Source organism: Solea solea, chromosome 10, assembly GCF_958295425.1.
Source record: "Solea solea chromosome 10, fSolSol10.1, whole genome shotgun sequence".
Taxonomy (NCBI): Eukaryota; Metazoa; Chordata; class Actinopteri; order Pleuronectiformes; family Soleidae; genus Solea; species Solea solea.
In genome coordinates, this window is record NC_081143.1 from 22,637,797 (window position 1) to 22,655,184 (window position 17,388).

Below are 17,388 nucleotides of genomic sequence, written 5' to 3' on the forward strand. Positions count from 1 at the left end.
GCTATGATGACTCATAAGCTAATGGTCGGGTGGGAGGGGTTAGTGAGTCACCACAAATGAAATAAATACTGTATTTATGCTGCACCCCGAGGTGCAGGATAATTAACCGTGAAATGTTTACAGGAAGACAATAATGACTATAAATTATAAGTTATATATATATGTATATATATATATATATATATATATATATATATATATATATATACATATATATAAATAAAGGTTGTTTTTATGTTAACCTCGAGAAAAGTTTACCTAAGGACAAATATTAAGTCCACCATATTTATGGAGACTTGGCGATTTGATTGTTTCATTTCATGCCAAAAGCTACAAATAAATCTACAGATTATAAAATTTTACACATGTGGGTGACTAAATAAGGATAATTTCTTTCTTTCATTCTAGCGTCTGGACTGTGGTATCAGTAAAGACCCACAGACGTGGAGTTCATGCCAGTCTATTTGTTGCTGTAATACATATGGCTTTAAGTAATGCTAAGAATGTGCTAAGCTAACAATGTAGCCCCCTATAGCTCTCCTTTAGTTCTGAGAAGGACGCCACAGCTACGTTTCTGGAAAAAGCAATAAGCTTTGGGTAACTCAAGTTTAGTCACCCTGTGACCTGGGATGAGCAGACCAGTGTCTGTGGAGTGGTATGGACCATCCCCCCTCTTTTGTGACTGTGAAAAGTTTTAGTCTGTGTCTCAACTTTTAATTTTCCCTCCTCAGCTGACAACAAGACGAAGAAGAAAATCACCCATCGGGAAAGGAAGCAGGATTTCTCGGCCTTCAAGCCTACCGACAATGAAATGAAGGTTAAAATATCACCTCAGCTTCTGCTGGCTACCCTGCGTTTCCTAGCAACAGGCAAGTAGGCTGCGTTGCTGCTTGACTTCCCCCAGTGTGCCCTCAGCCCTTCACTGTGGGGATAGTGTGTGTGTGAGCTGTTTGTGTGTGCATGTGCCCGTATGGGCTTTGGATTTTTGGGCAAGCGAATGTAGGGAGGAGTGAGTATGTGTGTAGAATGAGTATCTGTTGTGTGTGTGTCTGTGTGTGTGTGTGTGTGTGTGTGTGTGTGTGTGTGTGTGTGTGAGAGAGAGAGAGAGAATGAGTTGTGTGAGGACTCACAACAAGCGTGTTGGTATGCGTGTGTGTGTGAGACGAGGTGGAAGGCCTTTCGGGAGCGCGGCACGGGATGTCTGTGCAAAAGCAGGCATCTATTTGCTTGCATGTCATGCACTGGAGGTTACAAGTTGAGATCGTAGCTCACAGCTTTAAAAACACCACCCTGTTTGCTTATGCTCGTTCCTCGGTGACATCACGTCCAGCATATTTGGCCTATGATCGCCGTTCTCACACAAGTTTACATACTTAGTGTAAAATGTGAAGCATTTCACCCGCTTTCCCTTGGGAAAAGGATTTCTGAGCCGGCAGAGGGATATCCAAGTACTACTACAGCAGCAGAAGTTCACGATGCCTCACTGCCGTTGGGATTTGCTTTAGAACTTTGACCTAGCAGCTAAGTGTTGGTTAAGTTCCTCTAAAGACTATTAGTGAGTGTAGTTCCTGGTGGTGGAGCCAGAAGCCAGTTGACACTTTTTCCCAGCTCTGAGTTGAAGGTGCTGATAGGCTTGTTGGTTTCATTGAAGCAGAACAGTCACGATTACGATACATCTTTTTGGTTTTGGTTGTTTGGAGAAGTTTGGATGGTTTGAAACACTTGTTGTGCAGTCAATGGAGACGTCCTCATTAGGGATGTGAATGATTCAAATATCAATATTGATATCTAGACTGAGACACTAGGGATGGCACAATACCACATTTTTGTGTCTAATACAGATACCAATATCACAAACACCTTTAAAGAAGAAGAAATAAACAGTCCACAACATGACTCAGCTAAAATGCTATTGCTGATTTTATATGCGGGATGTTTTTTAATGTGACATTTTATCCGTCCGATATATAAGTGTGCGTCAAAATCCGAGTTTCTGCTCTTGTATTTAATTCATGCGCTGTCAAATGCTTAATTACAGTTGTTATGTCACTTTAGATCTTAGAACAAAACACAACACACACACCCCTCACACATGGTATGCCCCGTCTTCCTCTGCTCCTTTGGTCCCATCTCTGGTTGTCCCTCTTCACGCCTCGGGACGGCAAATCACGAGCACTGTTAGCATACTGCAATGATTATTGGCTCAATGACGATGATGATGATGATGATGACAGTTTTGATATTAGGTTATACAGAGGATGTTTGGTAGATAAAAAGTATTGAATTTCGATTCCCAGCCCTAATCCTCAGATTGTTCTTGTCCATCAACCTGAAACCAAAACTAGAATCATCCAAGAATCAAGACTTTATTATTATAAATTACAACATGTTGATACAAGGCCGGATTCATAATTGTGATCAGCCACAAAATGCAGCATCTGTTGGAATTTACTTTATGTTTACGTTTTATTTTAAGGTATGTTTACCTCCTCCCTCTCCCCTCAGAGGTGGATCCTTTTGCACCTGTGCAAATGTCAGAGAAGATCCTGCTGCGCTTGCTGAAGCATCCCAACGTCATCCAGGAGCTGAAATACGACGATAAGAACAAGCGGGCGGCTGAGCACTACCTCTTCCACAGGAACAAGCCTGTGGATTATTTCATCCTCATTCTGCAGGTGCGTCGATGTAGAACAGAACAGAATAGAATAGAATAAAATTGTCATTGTGCAGCAAGTGTACAGTAAGATTTTGGGAGGTTGCAATGTCGGATCGACATGCAAGTCTGACATTCTCCAACTCTGCGTGGGTGTATACGTGCTTGGTCCCACACACGCACATCCACACACACACACACACACACTAGGCCAAACATTATGCACCAAAACAGAGAGCTCAGAGCTGCTGAGACCTCAAGCACCACTATCATTGCAAAAGGACGATACAGCAGTGAGGTATTAAGGTACAAAAATGTGTTCCACATGTGTTGTTTCAAATAAATGAACCACTAAATTGATAACCAATTGGCTATAATACAGTCACAATATTATTATATTTAGACAGAAGTCAGAATGAACATATTTTGGAAACATCTGTTTAAATGTACTGTGATAAGAACACAGTACGAGTTTGTGCACTGATACACTGCTGTTAGTGCTACAGTCTCTTGTTTTGCCTGATCCTGCAGTTTTTCACAGTACAGCCATCGACCGAGCGAACAGAGTTGCTCTGCAGGGGCCGTGCATTCCTGGAAAGGTATGCATGGTATGATTGACTGCAGGCCATTAAGGATTAATATACACAACAATGCCACAGACAGTAATGTCATTAGTATGCAAGTGTCTGATCTGAGAGATACTCCACCTCAAAGTGCACTTTCATCACGTCAGAGTACAAGAAACTGAACAGTCAGTATTATATGAAATTAGTCTTTCCAAGTCTCTCAGTCAATCCTCTTTTTTTTGTGTGCGATGTAATTTCATTGAAAACTTGTAATACAAACTGAATATTAGGAGTGATGTCTCTCTGCCCAATCTGTCCAAACACTTCCAAAGAAATCCTGATGTAAAATTACCATTACTTACTTTAGACTGAAAGTAAGTGCTGCTGACCTAGTCTTATACATTTTTCAAGGCTCTTACTTAAGATTTATGTGTATATGTTTTCAAAAACACATGCATACAATGAAAGTGTTATCAGGGTTGTCAAAAAAAAAAATCATATACATACATATACATATATATATATATATATATATATCTTGGAAATGTTTGGTTGAAACTTTAAAGTGTGCAAGTCCCCCATATAAAAAGTTTGTGTCACACTGACTTATATTAGAGAATATAAAGAGACATCAAGAGAAGATAAGTGATGTGGAGAATGAAATCAAACAGAAGACCACTGCTGCTGTAAGTGTATTACTGACGTTCCCACATTGTGTAAATGTTTCCTATCAACACTCTTAGTCAGTTTCAGTGTGTGTGTGTTATCAAAATCAAATGAGATCTAATTATGACCAGGTGGCTCAATCTTGAGGTCACAAACCTTGAGACCAGGCACAAGAACAAATTGGGAGACATTTAACAGAGAAGGAGAGAGGGTGAGGGTGAGGGTGGGACATGGATATGATCTAAACTTGGGGCAAGAAAAGAACCAAAACAAAGAAGTCCAAATAACAAAAATGTTCAAGAGAAATGCAGAAATTCAACCCAAGGAAAATCAAGTGATGACACACTTATACAGGTCTACTCATGTTCATTTTTTGATAATAAACCTCGCTTAATGGTACACACTGGACATTTAATGCTCCAGAAAGGACATAAGCATGTGCAGCTTGATTAAAACATTTGTACATGTAAGATGTAAACGTGTTATTCGTTTGCTTTAAAAGCAGCGTTTCTCAATCCTGTGCTGCATATTTTAGCTGCTTCCCCTGCTCCCACACACCTGATTCAAATGAATGGCTCGTTATCAGGCCTCTGCAGAGCTTGATGACGAGCATTTGAATCAGGTGTGTGGGAGCAGGGAAGCAGCTAAAATAAGCAGGGCACTGGGTCCCCACGACCAGGATTGAGAGACACTGCTGTAGAAATATTATGTGCAGTGTTTGATAAAATACTCAGTAGCTGACACTTCGTTCTTCATCCTGTCACAGGGGAGAGTGGAGGTGGAAGCAGGTAAAGAGGGGATGAAGTTTGAAGCGGGACCGTTCTCCTTCTATGGGATGATGTCGCTGACAGCATCACCAGGTAAGACTCTTCTGTTTCCTAAAATAAACCTGAGAATACTTTATCTGTCAAACATCTACACTCTCTTTAGACTTTTAAACTTCACCTTTATCGCCTTGGATGTTTTAATGACTTCATACTCTTTTTCTAGAAACTAGAAGCTATTGCACATTTTGGCCAATATTAGACTGAACGTACATTTACATTTACTCACATAAACTTTACTTTGTCAAGTAAAATAAAAAAAATACTTTCCAAGTATAATAATATATAAAAATAAATACCAAAACAATGTTTGTTTTAATGTCTAATCTACCTTTTCATTGAGTAAAGTTTACCTGCAACATTCCTCAGTGTACTGAAAGCCAAATTCAACATAAAGTTACGTATTACTTCTTTTACATTACTTGATTACTTTTGTAAATACAGTCAAACTGCACAACTGCAAACTTGGCAGCCTCTCAAAGCAAAAGAAAAATTACTCTGACTCTTCCAACTTTTACAGTTTTCCACATATTCCCTCCCATGACCTGCTGCGTGTACACTTCATTATAGAATAGCTTTTCATTTGGAATGACTTGGCTTAGTAGTTGTAATGTAATTACTGTTTTTGCAAACTGTTATTGGGGTAAAGTAATAATATTACTGGCCATCGCTGCATCTCTGTTTTGTCACAACTTAGAATCTACTTCAGTCTTTGTTTTTGGTTTGATGAGTGAGAAAATGGACCAGTCCACTGTCCTCTCTTTGTGTTTGTTTCTTTGTTGTGTCTCCAAAATTAGAAACCTTTTTATGACCTTTTTGTTAATCAAACAGCAACATTTTCTTGGGTGACAGTCTATGTCGAGTAAAGGCCGTTCCTGCAGTGACATCATGAGAAAGCGTCACATCTAGTGATCTGCTGCTGTTCCCTCAGTTCATTCATAAACTGTTCCACTATTCCTGTGGGCAGTGTGAACTGAGAGCCACCTACTGGTGAAACTGTAAAATAACCTTGCTCTCTGTGTGTGTGTGTGCATGCATATGTGTGTAGGCATCAGATACTCAATGATTCAGCTTTTCAGTAGAACAATGGATATGTACAGTGTATATAGTTTGTTTTGCTGATGATTTGATGCTAGAATATTTCAAATTGACTCTTTATCCCTCTCTCCCTTTAGTCCCTCTGTCCCTGTCTCGTACGTTTGTGGTCAGTAGAACTGAATCATTAGCAGGATCTCCAGGTACAGTGCCATTTTATCCTCTATTTAACACCACACTAACATCCTGTCAACTTATGCTGTTTTAAACTATTGTGTTTTGTTAAATTGCAAGCCTGGTTTGCTTTTTTGTAAATGTATGTGTGTGTTTTATTTGAATCTTCCCTGCCTTTTTGATGTTTTTGTCCGTTAGCACTTGAATGCAGAGCACACACACACACACACACACACACACACACCGTACAGTATATTCACATGTGTTAAAGAAAGTGAAAGAGACAAAGGGAAAGGAAAAAAAACAGATTCAGACTAAGACTTTAACACCCTCATCGCTCGAGCCATTAGTCAAGTGGCTGAATGGTGTTGGGAGACTGGAGGCCCCGGAGTGGACCCAGGCTCCACCCCCCTCGCCCCTAACCTTTAACCCTTCGACTTCATAAACAAGACCTACAGCTACAGGCCCCCCTGCTGGACACCACTGAGTGCACATAGAAAAACATGCACGTACACACATGTTCACATGCACAGGCACATGGACTCCACACGTAACCGCGAACATGCGAACGCAAACACACCCACATGCATGTGGAAGTGTGCTTGAACAAATACTTTTCTTCCCGTCTTCAGAAGTGACCTACAGTGCACTTTGAGGGTTTCTCTTTTTTATACAGTGTGGCACCGTGCACACATTTGTGTGTGTTGGTGTACGTAAAGGCATTATGTGTGTTCTTGACACAGACTGCCATTTCTTATATTGACCTGGCCCCTGTGGCCCAGAGAAAGTGGAGTACTAATCCGCAAGAGTTCACATGCCAGGTCTTTGGCCCACTGTGCTCAGTCACACACACACACACACACACACACTCCCGATCACACACACACATATTCCAACATGGGATTACATACATTCCAGTCAGCGTAGTAGCATTAGCTTTGGTGAAGCCGTTTCCACTTTGTTGTGTGTGATTTTCACTAGGCTTCTTTAAGAAGTGGAAAACATAATCTGGCTTTAATTAAAAAATTTGCACACAAAAAAAAAGCGCACACACAAAAAACAGAACACGTAGAGTTCCAGGGATCATTGGGGACCACCGACCCAATACCTGCTGTCTGAAAGAGCCCTCGCACCTAAAGATTTATGAAGAAATGAGATTTCCATACAGTGTCACAGCAAGCGTCTGCACTAATATGTTACACTTTAGCTGGAAAAATGTCAGTGGTGCACATGTGAAGTGCTGGCGACGCTGTTCTGCAGCTCAGCTCACTTCAGAGACGACTGTGAGAGGATTAGAGCAGGTATGGCTCCATACCAGTTTTGTTGCGACTGATATGATACAGATTGAATTTACTGATATCAGTCCAGTTTAGTCTTTTACAGCTCAGTGGTTGTGTTTGTGCTGACGCATTTACAACCTAGTTACTACCAACTGTGTGCAGCTCTCACTTTGCTCCCTGTGGCATGACAGTGTTGGCAGAAATCTCCCTTTACAGCGTGTTGTCTGTGCTAAATGAAGCATTTACATCTTATTAAGGGTTTATGGATTGTATTGGATGTTGTTGGACAGATACTGATTCTGATTGTGGTATCAGCTGATTCCGATATTAGAGCAGAGTTTTAGTGTCTGTAAATATTCAGATTTGAAAAAATATATGACCAAATAGATGAAGCATTGTAGTCATGAATGTGATGTGCAGTATGTAAGCAGACAAACTTGTACTATTGTCAAACATTAAGTCCTAGTTGGTCAGAACAAGATTCACCTCTGACTGAACGCTTCTGTCGCTAAAACACTGCTAGGTTCATATTCCATTTTTTGGGGGGAAATTATAGCTCTGGTTTAACAGCATTCATTTGATACTGGTATCTGACAGACTGCATATATTTATTTTAAACAAATGTCTGTTACATTCAAACAATTGTCAAATGAGGGCACGCAATGCTGATGGAGTGTATCATCTCCACACAACTCTCTCTCTGTTAAAATTAATCACAACACTCATGTGCTGCACAAGAAAAGTGAGACGGCTCCAAAGAGGTTGGAGTTTGAATGAAAATACAAAGGTGTCAAAAAGTTTTAAAGGTGAATTCTTCTGCTCAAGAAAATCAATCAACAAACAAATAAAAGTCACCAAAAGTTACTTTATTGTACTTGCTGAGGTACTGGCAGACAGAAGTAGCATCTAGGTCACATGTTTCTTATTCAATCAGGAGCTATTGACAGCACCTGTGTCGTCCCACAGCTGAGGGTAATCAGCCTGGCTGGGAGGTTACATATGCAGGTTGGTGAGTCCTTGCTCAGTTGGTTTGGTGTCTCCAGAGGGTGAACACCTTCACTTGGCGCTCTGAAACTAAACTTTAGGTTTTTGTGTTTTTTGTTTTCTGGGGAAACATGACAGCAGGCAGTGTGTTACAGTGTTTGGTGTGCTGGTTTTTTGGGAGATGTAAACAGTGACCCACACATTGAACAGCTATGAGTGGGGACTGCAGTGAAATCATAAAAGGCCTAAATCACAATCGTCTATAATAATCTAACTATATGTTGTATGTTGTTAGTGTTTTCTGTTGCAGTTCATTATTCTGTCAGATAAACAGTCTTTTGCTGTTTCCATTCACTACAAACTGTGCCAGTCTTGTTCCTGGTCTCTCATCTCCCCCTCCAAACACAACACTGTCTACTCATATGCAACAAGATACCTCATACACCTTGGTTTGGTCTTGGTGAACAGAAACATCCATCTATCCATCTTCTACCACTTTATCCTCCACATGAGGGGATCTGTGCCAATCTCAGCTGACATAGGGCGATATAGGGCGATAGGCGGGGTCACACCCAGTCCATCGCAGGGCCACATATAGAGACATGAACAGAAACAATGTAAGATTATTTGTATGCTGTGTCCTTCATCTGAAAACAGACTCTGTCAAACAAACAAAAGACATGACTGAGGGAGCGCTTGTGTCTGTATGAGCGGTGGTTGCTGGTCTGTGAAACAGAGGGAAGCTCTGTTTCAGGCCCAGTTCTTTACACATACGGCACATAACTGCAGAAGCCGAGCTTCCCTGGAAGTGACATTTTTTGACGCTTTTATCAAATCCCCATCTCGCGCACCACAGTGGGAGAAAAAAGCTGTTCTGTGCCATCTCATAGAGATCAATTGAAGCTGGGCGTCTGCTGGTTTTATTGCAGCGTACGGGAAGAAAATCACATCAGGAGAGCTGTGATAAGCAGCTGATTCTGAATGGACTAGTCAAATACTCGTTTGAGTTGTAACAAATCTTTAGTAATGACATGTAACTATACATTATTTGACCTTTTTATTTTATGAAATCTTTGAAAATTCCCCTTGCTATCATACCAAAATCACCTCTGATTTTCTATACAGTGGCAGGGCAGGTGGGGTTAAGAAGTGTTTATCCTGTCAAACTGCTGAATTCACTTTACTTGCACAATGTTGCTGTTGCCTCCGTCTGTCTGGATTGGCCAGGTGACATAATATCTAATCACTGCTATACTGAGACACACAGAGTTGTGTGGCGCTGAGAGAGCGTCATGTGAACTCCTTACGACAATGGTTTGAATGTAATGAACATTTGTTTATTTTAGGTTACGCACTACAGCTTTAAAGAAACAATAGCGGACACTGAGTTGACTTGGAAACCTTTTTACACTCTGTCTCTCTGTACTCATTATCTTGTAGAAAATAAATCTCCTCCGCGGCCTTTTGGACTCAACCACTCCGATTCTCTGAACAGGAGCGATCGCATCGACGCCATCACTCCGACGCTGGGCAGCAGCAACAACCAGCTCAACTCCTTCCTGCAGATCTACGTACCTGACTACTCTGTCAGAGCACGCTCAGACCTGCAGTTTATAAAGGTGAGAACACAGAATACAACTCACACACTCCTGACACAGAGATACCAGTATTGAAAATATTTATTCATAAAGTAGTTTGGAGAAATAGAAAAATTCACAATAAATTCACACAATGAGCAAACAATAGGCATCAGTGGAGAGAAAAAACAGGAAGAAATCTCTGACTGAACCAGACTCAAAGATGTGCGGCCATCTGCCTCGATCGGTTGGGGTGAAAGGGAAAAATGGGGGACAGAGGAGGGGAGGGGGGACAGAAAGGACAGGAGGGAGGTGAGGTAGAGATAGAAGAAAGAGACCAGGAGCAGATATACAACAATTGTATCAAGTTCTAAGTTTAAACAAGACAGTTCTGAGTCAGTTATGACGTGTTTATAGAACTACAATGTCATTTATAAAGAATTATGCTGATATCAATTCTAATTATTAGTATAATTCTCATCATAATAATAATGGTGATATGAATAACAATAATAACCTCGAAACTGGATCTGGATCCTGCAGCCTGCAAGATGAGGATGGAGAGAGAGAAAGAGAGGACAGGAAGGAAAGGACAAAACTAGGGGGAGAAAGAACAAGGTTAATGACATGTAATTAAGTCATATTCATACCCTGAGTGTGAGAGAGTGAGTGTGACTGCACCACAGGAATTCCCCCAGCAGTCCAGGTCTATAGCAGCATAACTAAGCGATGGCCCAGGTTTCCCTGAGCCAGTGCTAACGATAAGGTTTATCAAAAAGGAAGGCTTCAGGTCTAACTTTAAATACAGAGTCCGCCTCAGTCATAGTCATAGATGACGCCATCTTCCCTGTTCCCTAGGTAACACGCCAACAGTACCAGAATGCCGTCATGGCGTCGCGGATGGACAAGACGCCACAATCCACAGACGGCGAGTTCACCAAGATCGAGCTCACGCTGACGGAGCTCCACGACGGCGTGGAGCCGCCGGCCGTCGTCACCACCACGACCTGCACGGCGAGCACCGTCCCGGCCGTGTCCATAGCTGTGTCCAATGAGACATCCCACCTGCTAACCCCGCAGCAGAACTGTGTGAGCCTCAGCAGGAGCAACCACAGTGCCCACAACGAGGGACCCATTTAGCCCCCGGCGAGCCCGGTGGAGACGCAGGCCCTCCACCTTGTCTCGTGGACACACACACAGAGCGATGAGGGAACGTGGGGCGAGTGGAAGCAGGTGGAAAAAAGGGTTTTCCTGTTCCGGCCAGTAGCCCCGTCAGTCAGTCAGCCAGTCAGTCAGTCAGTCAGTCAGTCAGTCAGTCAGTCAGTCAGTCAGTCAGTGAGACCCTTTCACGGAGGGGGTAGTGGGGGAGGACGGGTGCTGCGTCACCCTGAATGCATCCCACCACCCGTATGCTGTCAGAATCCCTGCTGTACCACACTCTCCTACAGAGGCCGCACTCTGACAGAACCTGTGACTGAGCTTCTTTTCTGGGACAATCTGACACTTTCTTAGCAGTGACTTGGACGAGAGGATGACTGAGTGCATGCAAACCCCCGTCCCTTAACCCCACACACACACACACACACACACACACACACATACACATCAACAATGCACATGCACACTCGGGCTGTCACTTTTTATCTAAAATGTTGGATATTAATTTGAACGTGGGGAATCCTGTTAGAGTACGTAATCACCGTCTGGTCCAGCAGAGGGCACTGTGAGCACAGCATAGCCTCAGGTCCACTTAAGTTTTCCTTAGATCAGGGAAAAAGAGAGGGATGTTTTGTTGTTTTTTTGCCTCCTGAGCAGACAATCACGACACCAAAGCATCTGAAAAGCAGCAACGTGGAAACGTTTCAGGTTCTGGGAAAAATCTGCAGACTCGCATGTGAGTGAGGCAGAGGAGGCAGCACAAGCAGTGTTCAACCTCAACCTCATCGTATCGATAAAGTTGTCTGAAGATCTGCAATAGGCGAGGTACAGAGGGCCTCATATAGAGAGACAAACAACCATTCACTCTCACAACTACAGTCAATTTAGAGTGTCCAATTTAACTAATCCCCATACTGCATGTTTTTGGACTGTGGGAGGAAACCGGAGAACCCGGAGAAACCCCCCCCCCCACACACACACACACACACACACACACACACAGAGGGAGAACATGCAAACTCCATGCAGCAAGGCCCTTGTTCTGACCGGGTCGCGAACCCCCAGGTCTCCTTGCTGCAAAGGCAAGAGTGCTAACCACTACACCGAGCGTGTGGCCCCTCCTTCAAACTTGTTTTTTGGAAAAAGTACAGTCCTAATGCACACACACACACACACACACACACACACACACTCAACTTTCACTCTACTTTCTCCTCAGGCCAAAGACTTTGGTCCCACTTCTTTACACTGGACACAAACTGTTCTTTTTGCACGTATTTGAGCACACTTATTACATTTCTAAACACACACACACACACACACACACAAATGCAGCTCCACCATCCGTGCATCTTTCAGGGAGGCTCAGTCAACTTTTTGATCCCATCAGCGAGGACTCAAACCCAAACAGCGCAGAGAGCAGCGGTTCGTCAAAGACTGCACCAAAAACCGCTTTGAAAGAAACCGTTTAAGAAGAAGAAAAAAAAAAACCACGAACCAAGAATGTTTTCCTGTATTTATTTATTTTATAATATTTTCTGTATATATGTACGCGTGGAGACGTTGATACGGCGTTGAAAAACTGGCACACGAGCATGCTCGCGCTCGTGTCGTATCAAAAAACAAAACAAGGACATGCTACATACACGAGTATATATATGTGGAGATGAACATCCATTCATGTATATGAGGAGGTGAGGGTCTTTTACAGATACAGTATGTATATTACAGATCTTGTTATTTTTACTATTATCCTAAATCAGGCTTATATGGTAAACTATCTTTTTCACCTTTAAGAAAAGTAGAAAAACGAAAAAAAAAAAAAAAAAATCACACTATTGCCTTTTAAAGAGAAATCATATAATTAATTATCTTAACAAGTGCAATGAAGCCGCAATTTATTTAAAAAGAGATGATTTATGAGTAAGAGGAGAAAATCACTGTATTATAAAAATTGACCGATATATTTGTATGTATGTACTGTATGTATATGTATATTTGTTTTTGAAGAATGCTAAACTGCAGCCATCCACAAGCAAAAAGTGTCTTTAGCTGGTCTGTTTCTCTCTTTTGTCTCTCATGTGTTTGCATCTGATGACCTCAAACATGTCTACTGTCATATACTACGTTCATGCGAGAGGAGGGGGTTTGATCTTTCGCCACGGGGGGAGCGGGCGGGCGGGCGGGAGGGTGGGGGTGAGTGGATCGCGGGGGATGTGTAAAAGTTGTGACACTGCACCGATGCATGTGGAGGTTATGTCTTTTTGTTTTTTTGTTGCCAATTTTATTCATAATCAAACTTGATAATTGCACAGTATTAATGACCTCATCTAACATGTTGAGCATCATCAACGTCACAAAAAGCAACCTCGACATTAAACGTGTCCATGAATGATGATACACAGCGATGCTTTCCCACTGTTTGTGTTTGTGTGTGTGTGTGTGTGTTCATGTCTTTGTGTTGTTGTTTTTTCACCATCTGTGTTGCAGATATATAACGAGTGATGGGTTAAAGGTCCAGTGTGTAAGATTTAGCGACACCTAATAGTGAGTCAGTGGAACTACGGTGGCCTTCACATACTAGAGAGGTTGTCGTTCTATTCCAAACACAAAGTCCACACTCTGCTTGGTCCATTTTATGGCTGTTGGTGGCTAAGACCTCACACTCATGCTGTGTTCACACTGAACGTGATTTGTCACGTCGCTCCGCGCAAATTGCGCCTATTGCTTTGTACATTTTGTGACGTGATAGGAGCGTTGGCTGCAAGTCGCCATATTTTAATCAGAAGTAACAGGTGTTTCTTTTCAACATCAGCCAAAGCGTTGTGGTGGAAACTTCTGCAGAGAAGAAACCGGAGTTGGTCATGCGAAGGTATCGCTGGAAGCAAATCGGATGTAGCGGGGGAAACTCGCCATGTTGCGTCCGTATGGTGTTGTGAAAACACACAAGACGACAGTTTCTTCTCTGCAGACGTTTCCACAAGAGATAAAGTGTCGTACAGCTCCAAGTGTCCACACACAAAAAGTAAACGTTCCTCCCGAGCAAAGTCTGGCTGTTGGCGAGTACGTGACGTCATTCGGAAAATCGCAATGCTGTGAACACAGCGTTGGACTCCAAAACCTGGTTTTGGAGCCTGATGATGCTGAGGTTTTGCACTTGAATGTTCACAGACGTCTCCTGCAACCGGGCCTGACACCAGCTGTCAGTCACACTAGTGTCCTGCACATTATTGTCTGTTTTTTTTTTAAATAGGAACATTTTACGAAATACAATAACATGGTTTTCTACTGAAGAAAAGCTGAAAACTAACCAACTGACCATTAACTCTTTCAGAAAAATGTTACAAATCAAGTTAGAAGGTTCAGCAGAGTCGCCCCCTGCTGGCTGTTCACTATATTATTACTTCCAGGTTGTCCTCAGCCAGTTAACTGTACGACAAAATACTTTTTTTTACACTTTTACAAACATAGTGGAACTATATTTAATTTGTGCTGAATGTCACACACTGGAGCTTTAAATCAAATTCAAATGCAAACGACCGCAGATCACAAAAGAACCTCCTGTAAAACCACACCTTTTATTTTATTTTATTTTTATTTTGCACCAACATTCATTAGTGTGCTGCATCTCGTTTACCTCCACACAAATCACTCAAGTTACGATTCTCGTTGTACTGGGTTTTTTTGTTTTTCGACCATTTCTTGACAAATTGCAGTAACTTCCCGAAAAAAAAGTGGTGAGGTTTATTTTCTTGTTTGTTACTTTGTTTTGTGTGGTTTTTTTCGTGTATCTTTGGACAGAGCCATGCTTCCAAACTTTAGCTGACAGCCTCCTGACTGGAAAAAGGGTCATTTGTCAAAATTCTGAATTATTCCCTGATTTCTTTTTTTTTTTAGATATTTCTTTAATGATTTATTTGCTTTTTCACCTCCAGGCCTGTTTATCAACATGAATGTTTCCTGTGGCGATGCTTCTGTTGCATCACAGGCCACATTAACGTGTACTAAAAAAATACTAAAACGTTCCTTTAACGTCCACTTGCAGTAACTACAGTAACCACTGGAGGTCACTGTTTCCTCATATGTGTGCGTATGTGCTACCTCGTAACGACCTTTTTCCCAGCATAAACACTTGACCTTGTCAGGACCAGTAGTCCTCATGGAGACCAAAACCTGGTCCTAAAAATGAGGCAGAACCTCATTTTTGAGGAACTGGTTGAGTTTAGGACTAAGATTTGAATTGTGGTTAAGGTTAGGTTAAGATAAGGCAAATGCCAAATGAATGATTGTCAGTGCAGTGTCCTAAGAAGAATAGCTGTGCAAACCTGTGTGTGTTCTTGTATGTGTCATGGAGTGAGGACATTTCTCATCTCACCTCATCTTTAAAGGGCTTTTAGAGAGATAAGATGTAATTTTAGGGTTTAGTTGTGATGGTTAAAGTTAAGGTAATGGGTTAGGGAATGCATTATGTCTTTAAGGGTCCTCACAACGAATGCTGCACAAACCTGTGTGTGTGTGTATACATGTCTTTTTGAGGGTCTTACGACTTAAGAATTGGGTTTTATGGTTAAGCGTTAGGATCAGGAATGAAGTTGTGATGGTTATGGTGAGGGTGGGAGTGTGTGTGTGTGCAGGGCCGGCTCTACCTAATTTTGTGCCCTAGGCGAGATTGCTCTCCGGTGCCCCCCCCCGGGACCGCGAGGCGCCCCTCCAGCAGATGGCGCTCTAGGCGACCGCCTATATCGCCTATGCCAAGAGCCGGCCCTGTGTGTGTGCAGCACACAAGGACGCACACAGCCTCTCTACGTGTTTGTCCACCAGGGGGAGACATTTCCCTGTTGTACAGTAAAATACAGTAGAATACAGTGTGTTTCTTCTTGTTCATTATTTACTTGAACAAGCTCCTATGCAGCAGACTTCGCTCTGCTCCGCAGGGACAATCACTCCAGTGAATGACGAGGATGACGAAGATGAAGATGATGATGATCACACTGCAGGACTGTGGATGGCGTCAGAGCCCGACAGAGGAGACAATGACCGCAATTCAAACGTCCAAATAAATGCACAAACAGAAAAGTAGTTATTTTGAATATACTGTGACGCTGAACACACACACACACACACTGTCTGTCCATCCCCCAATGCTGCTGATGTTGCTGTACCCATGTGTGCTGTCCATAACGCTGCTTCTACCTGAGGACAACCGTGTCTCAGTGCCTCGTCCAGCTGGTGCTTTAATAAAAACAAGTGAATGATTAACAGACAAGTCAGGCGGCTCGTGTCGGCGTGTGTTTGTCCGACGCTCTGCTGCTGCTGCTGCTGCTTTTCTGCTGCTTTTTGTAACACAAATGTCTTCAAATGTCACATTAAAGTCGTCAGAAATCCCCCTCAGAAACATCTGTAGTGCGGCTGATTAATTGATTAACTCAATTAACTCATTTATGGAAGGTTTTCGTGCACAAATCATTATTTTTTTCATACAAAAGTCTTTTAAATGGTCCAGTTTTGGTGAAAATTATTTCTAATTTGGTAGAAATTGAATGTAAAATAATTATATTTTACTTAAGTGTCAAATCCCACAATTGACAAAGTAAACACCAGTTTTGATGGAATATTCATGTTAACAGGAAAAGAATGTCAAGACAATTATGAAAAACTATTTTTTATTCTACATTTTTATGTATTTTTTTCCCTCAATGTACAGTAGGTAATGTCTGGAAACAAAGAAAAAAAAAACACTTGAGGAGAACAAAATGTGATCAAATGAATGCATAAAAACCAAAAAAAGGTTAGTATAGTTCCAGAGAATGAGAAGGCGGTCGCTGTTGCTAACGTGGAGATGTTTTACGGTGGTTCCTTTAAGCAACGCAAAGTGTACACAAATCTGTCGTCAAAATCTCAGCGGCTGTGGTTTTTGTATCAAAAGAAAATAGAATAGAAAACACATCTTCTAAAAACAACAGAAATGATATGAAAAGGAAATGGAACGGTCCACTTACAAATCTGTAAACCACTTAAAATAAAAATAACCCCAAAGGTGTTGATTACAAGTAACATTATAGTTACAGTTCTTAACATGCTATTCACATTTCCCTTCATTTAAATTTTTCTTCTTTTATTAAAAAAAAAATATCATTTTTTTACAGTTTTTTTTGCTATGAAAATGACGTAGTCCACAAGAAATGCTTTTATAAATCGGCGTGACGGAACACATTTCATGGTTTATCACATGCATTATGCCGCTGATGCACCTGCCTCGTTTAGCATAATATCATCCAGTTATTCCCACATTCAGGAACTAACATTACAGCATTAAAACAGTTAAGAAACAAAAGAAAGGAAAAAGGAAAGGATGGAGTCACCACAACAGCATTTTTCTTCCCTTTTTGTGGCTCGAATCGACTTCAACACAGATCGATATGACGGGAAACAACAAAAGAGGGAGAAAAAAGTCAGCGTGTGTCAAACTCA

At 41.8% G+C, this 17,388-nt stretch overlaps 1 protein-coding gene across 1 annotated transcript in view; it reads left to right on the top strand.

Annotated features, from left to right (window-relative positions):
- cnnm2b (cyclin and CBS domain divalent metal cation transport mediator 2b) overlaps window positions 1-13,076 on the top strand; it is a 44,024-nt gene extending 30,948 nt beyond the window's left edge. Inside the window, exons 3-8 of the mRNA XM_058641474.1 lie at window positions 732-869; window positions 2,506-2,675; window positions 4,652-4,745; window positions 5,885-5,947; window positions 9,623-9,801; window positions 10,618-13,076. Of these exons, the coding sequence (XP_058497457.1) occupies window positions 732-869; window positions 2,506-2,675; window positions 4,652-4,745; window positions 5,885-5,947; window positions 9,623-9,801; window positions 10,618-10,899 (926 nt within the window). The 3' untranslated portion in view covers window positions 10,900-13,076. The remainder of the gene's footprint in view (window positions 1-731; window positions 870-2,505; window positions 2,676-4,651; window positions 4,746-5,884; window positions 5,948-9,622; window positions 9,802-10,617) is intronic.
- The last annotated feature ends 4,312 nt before the right edge of the window (window positions 13,077-17,388 follow it).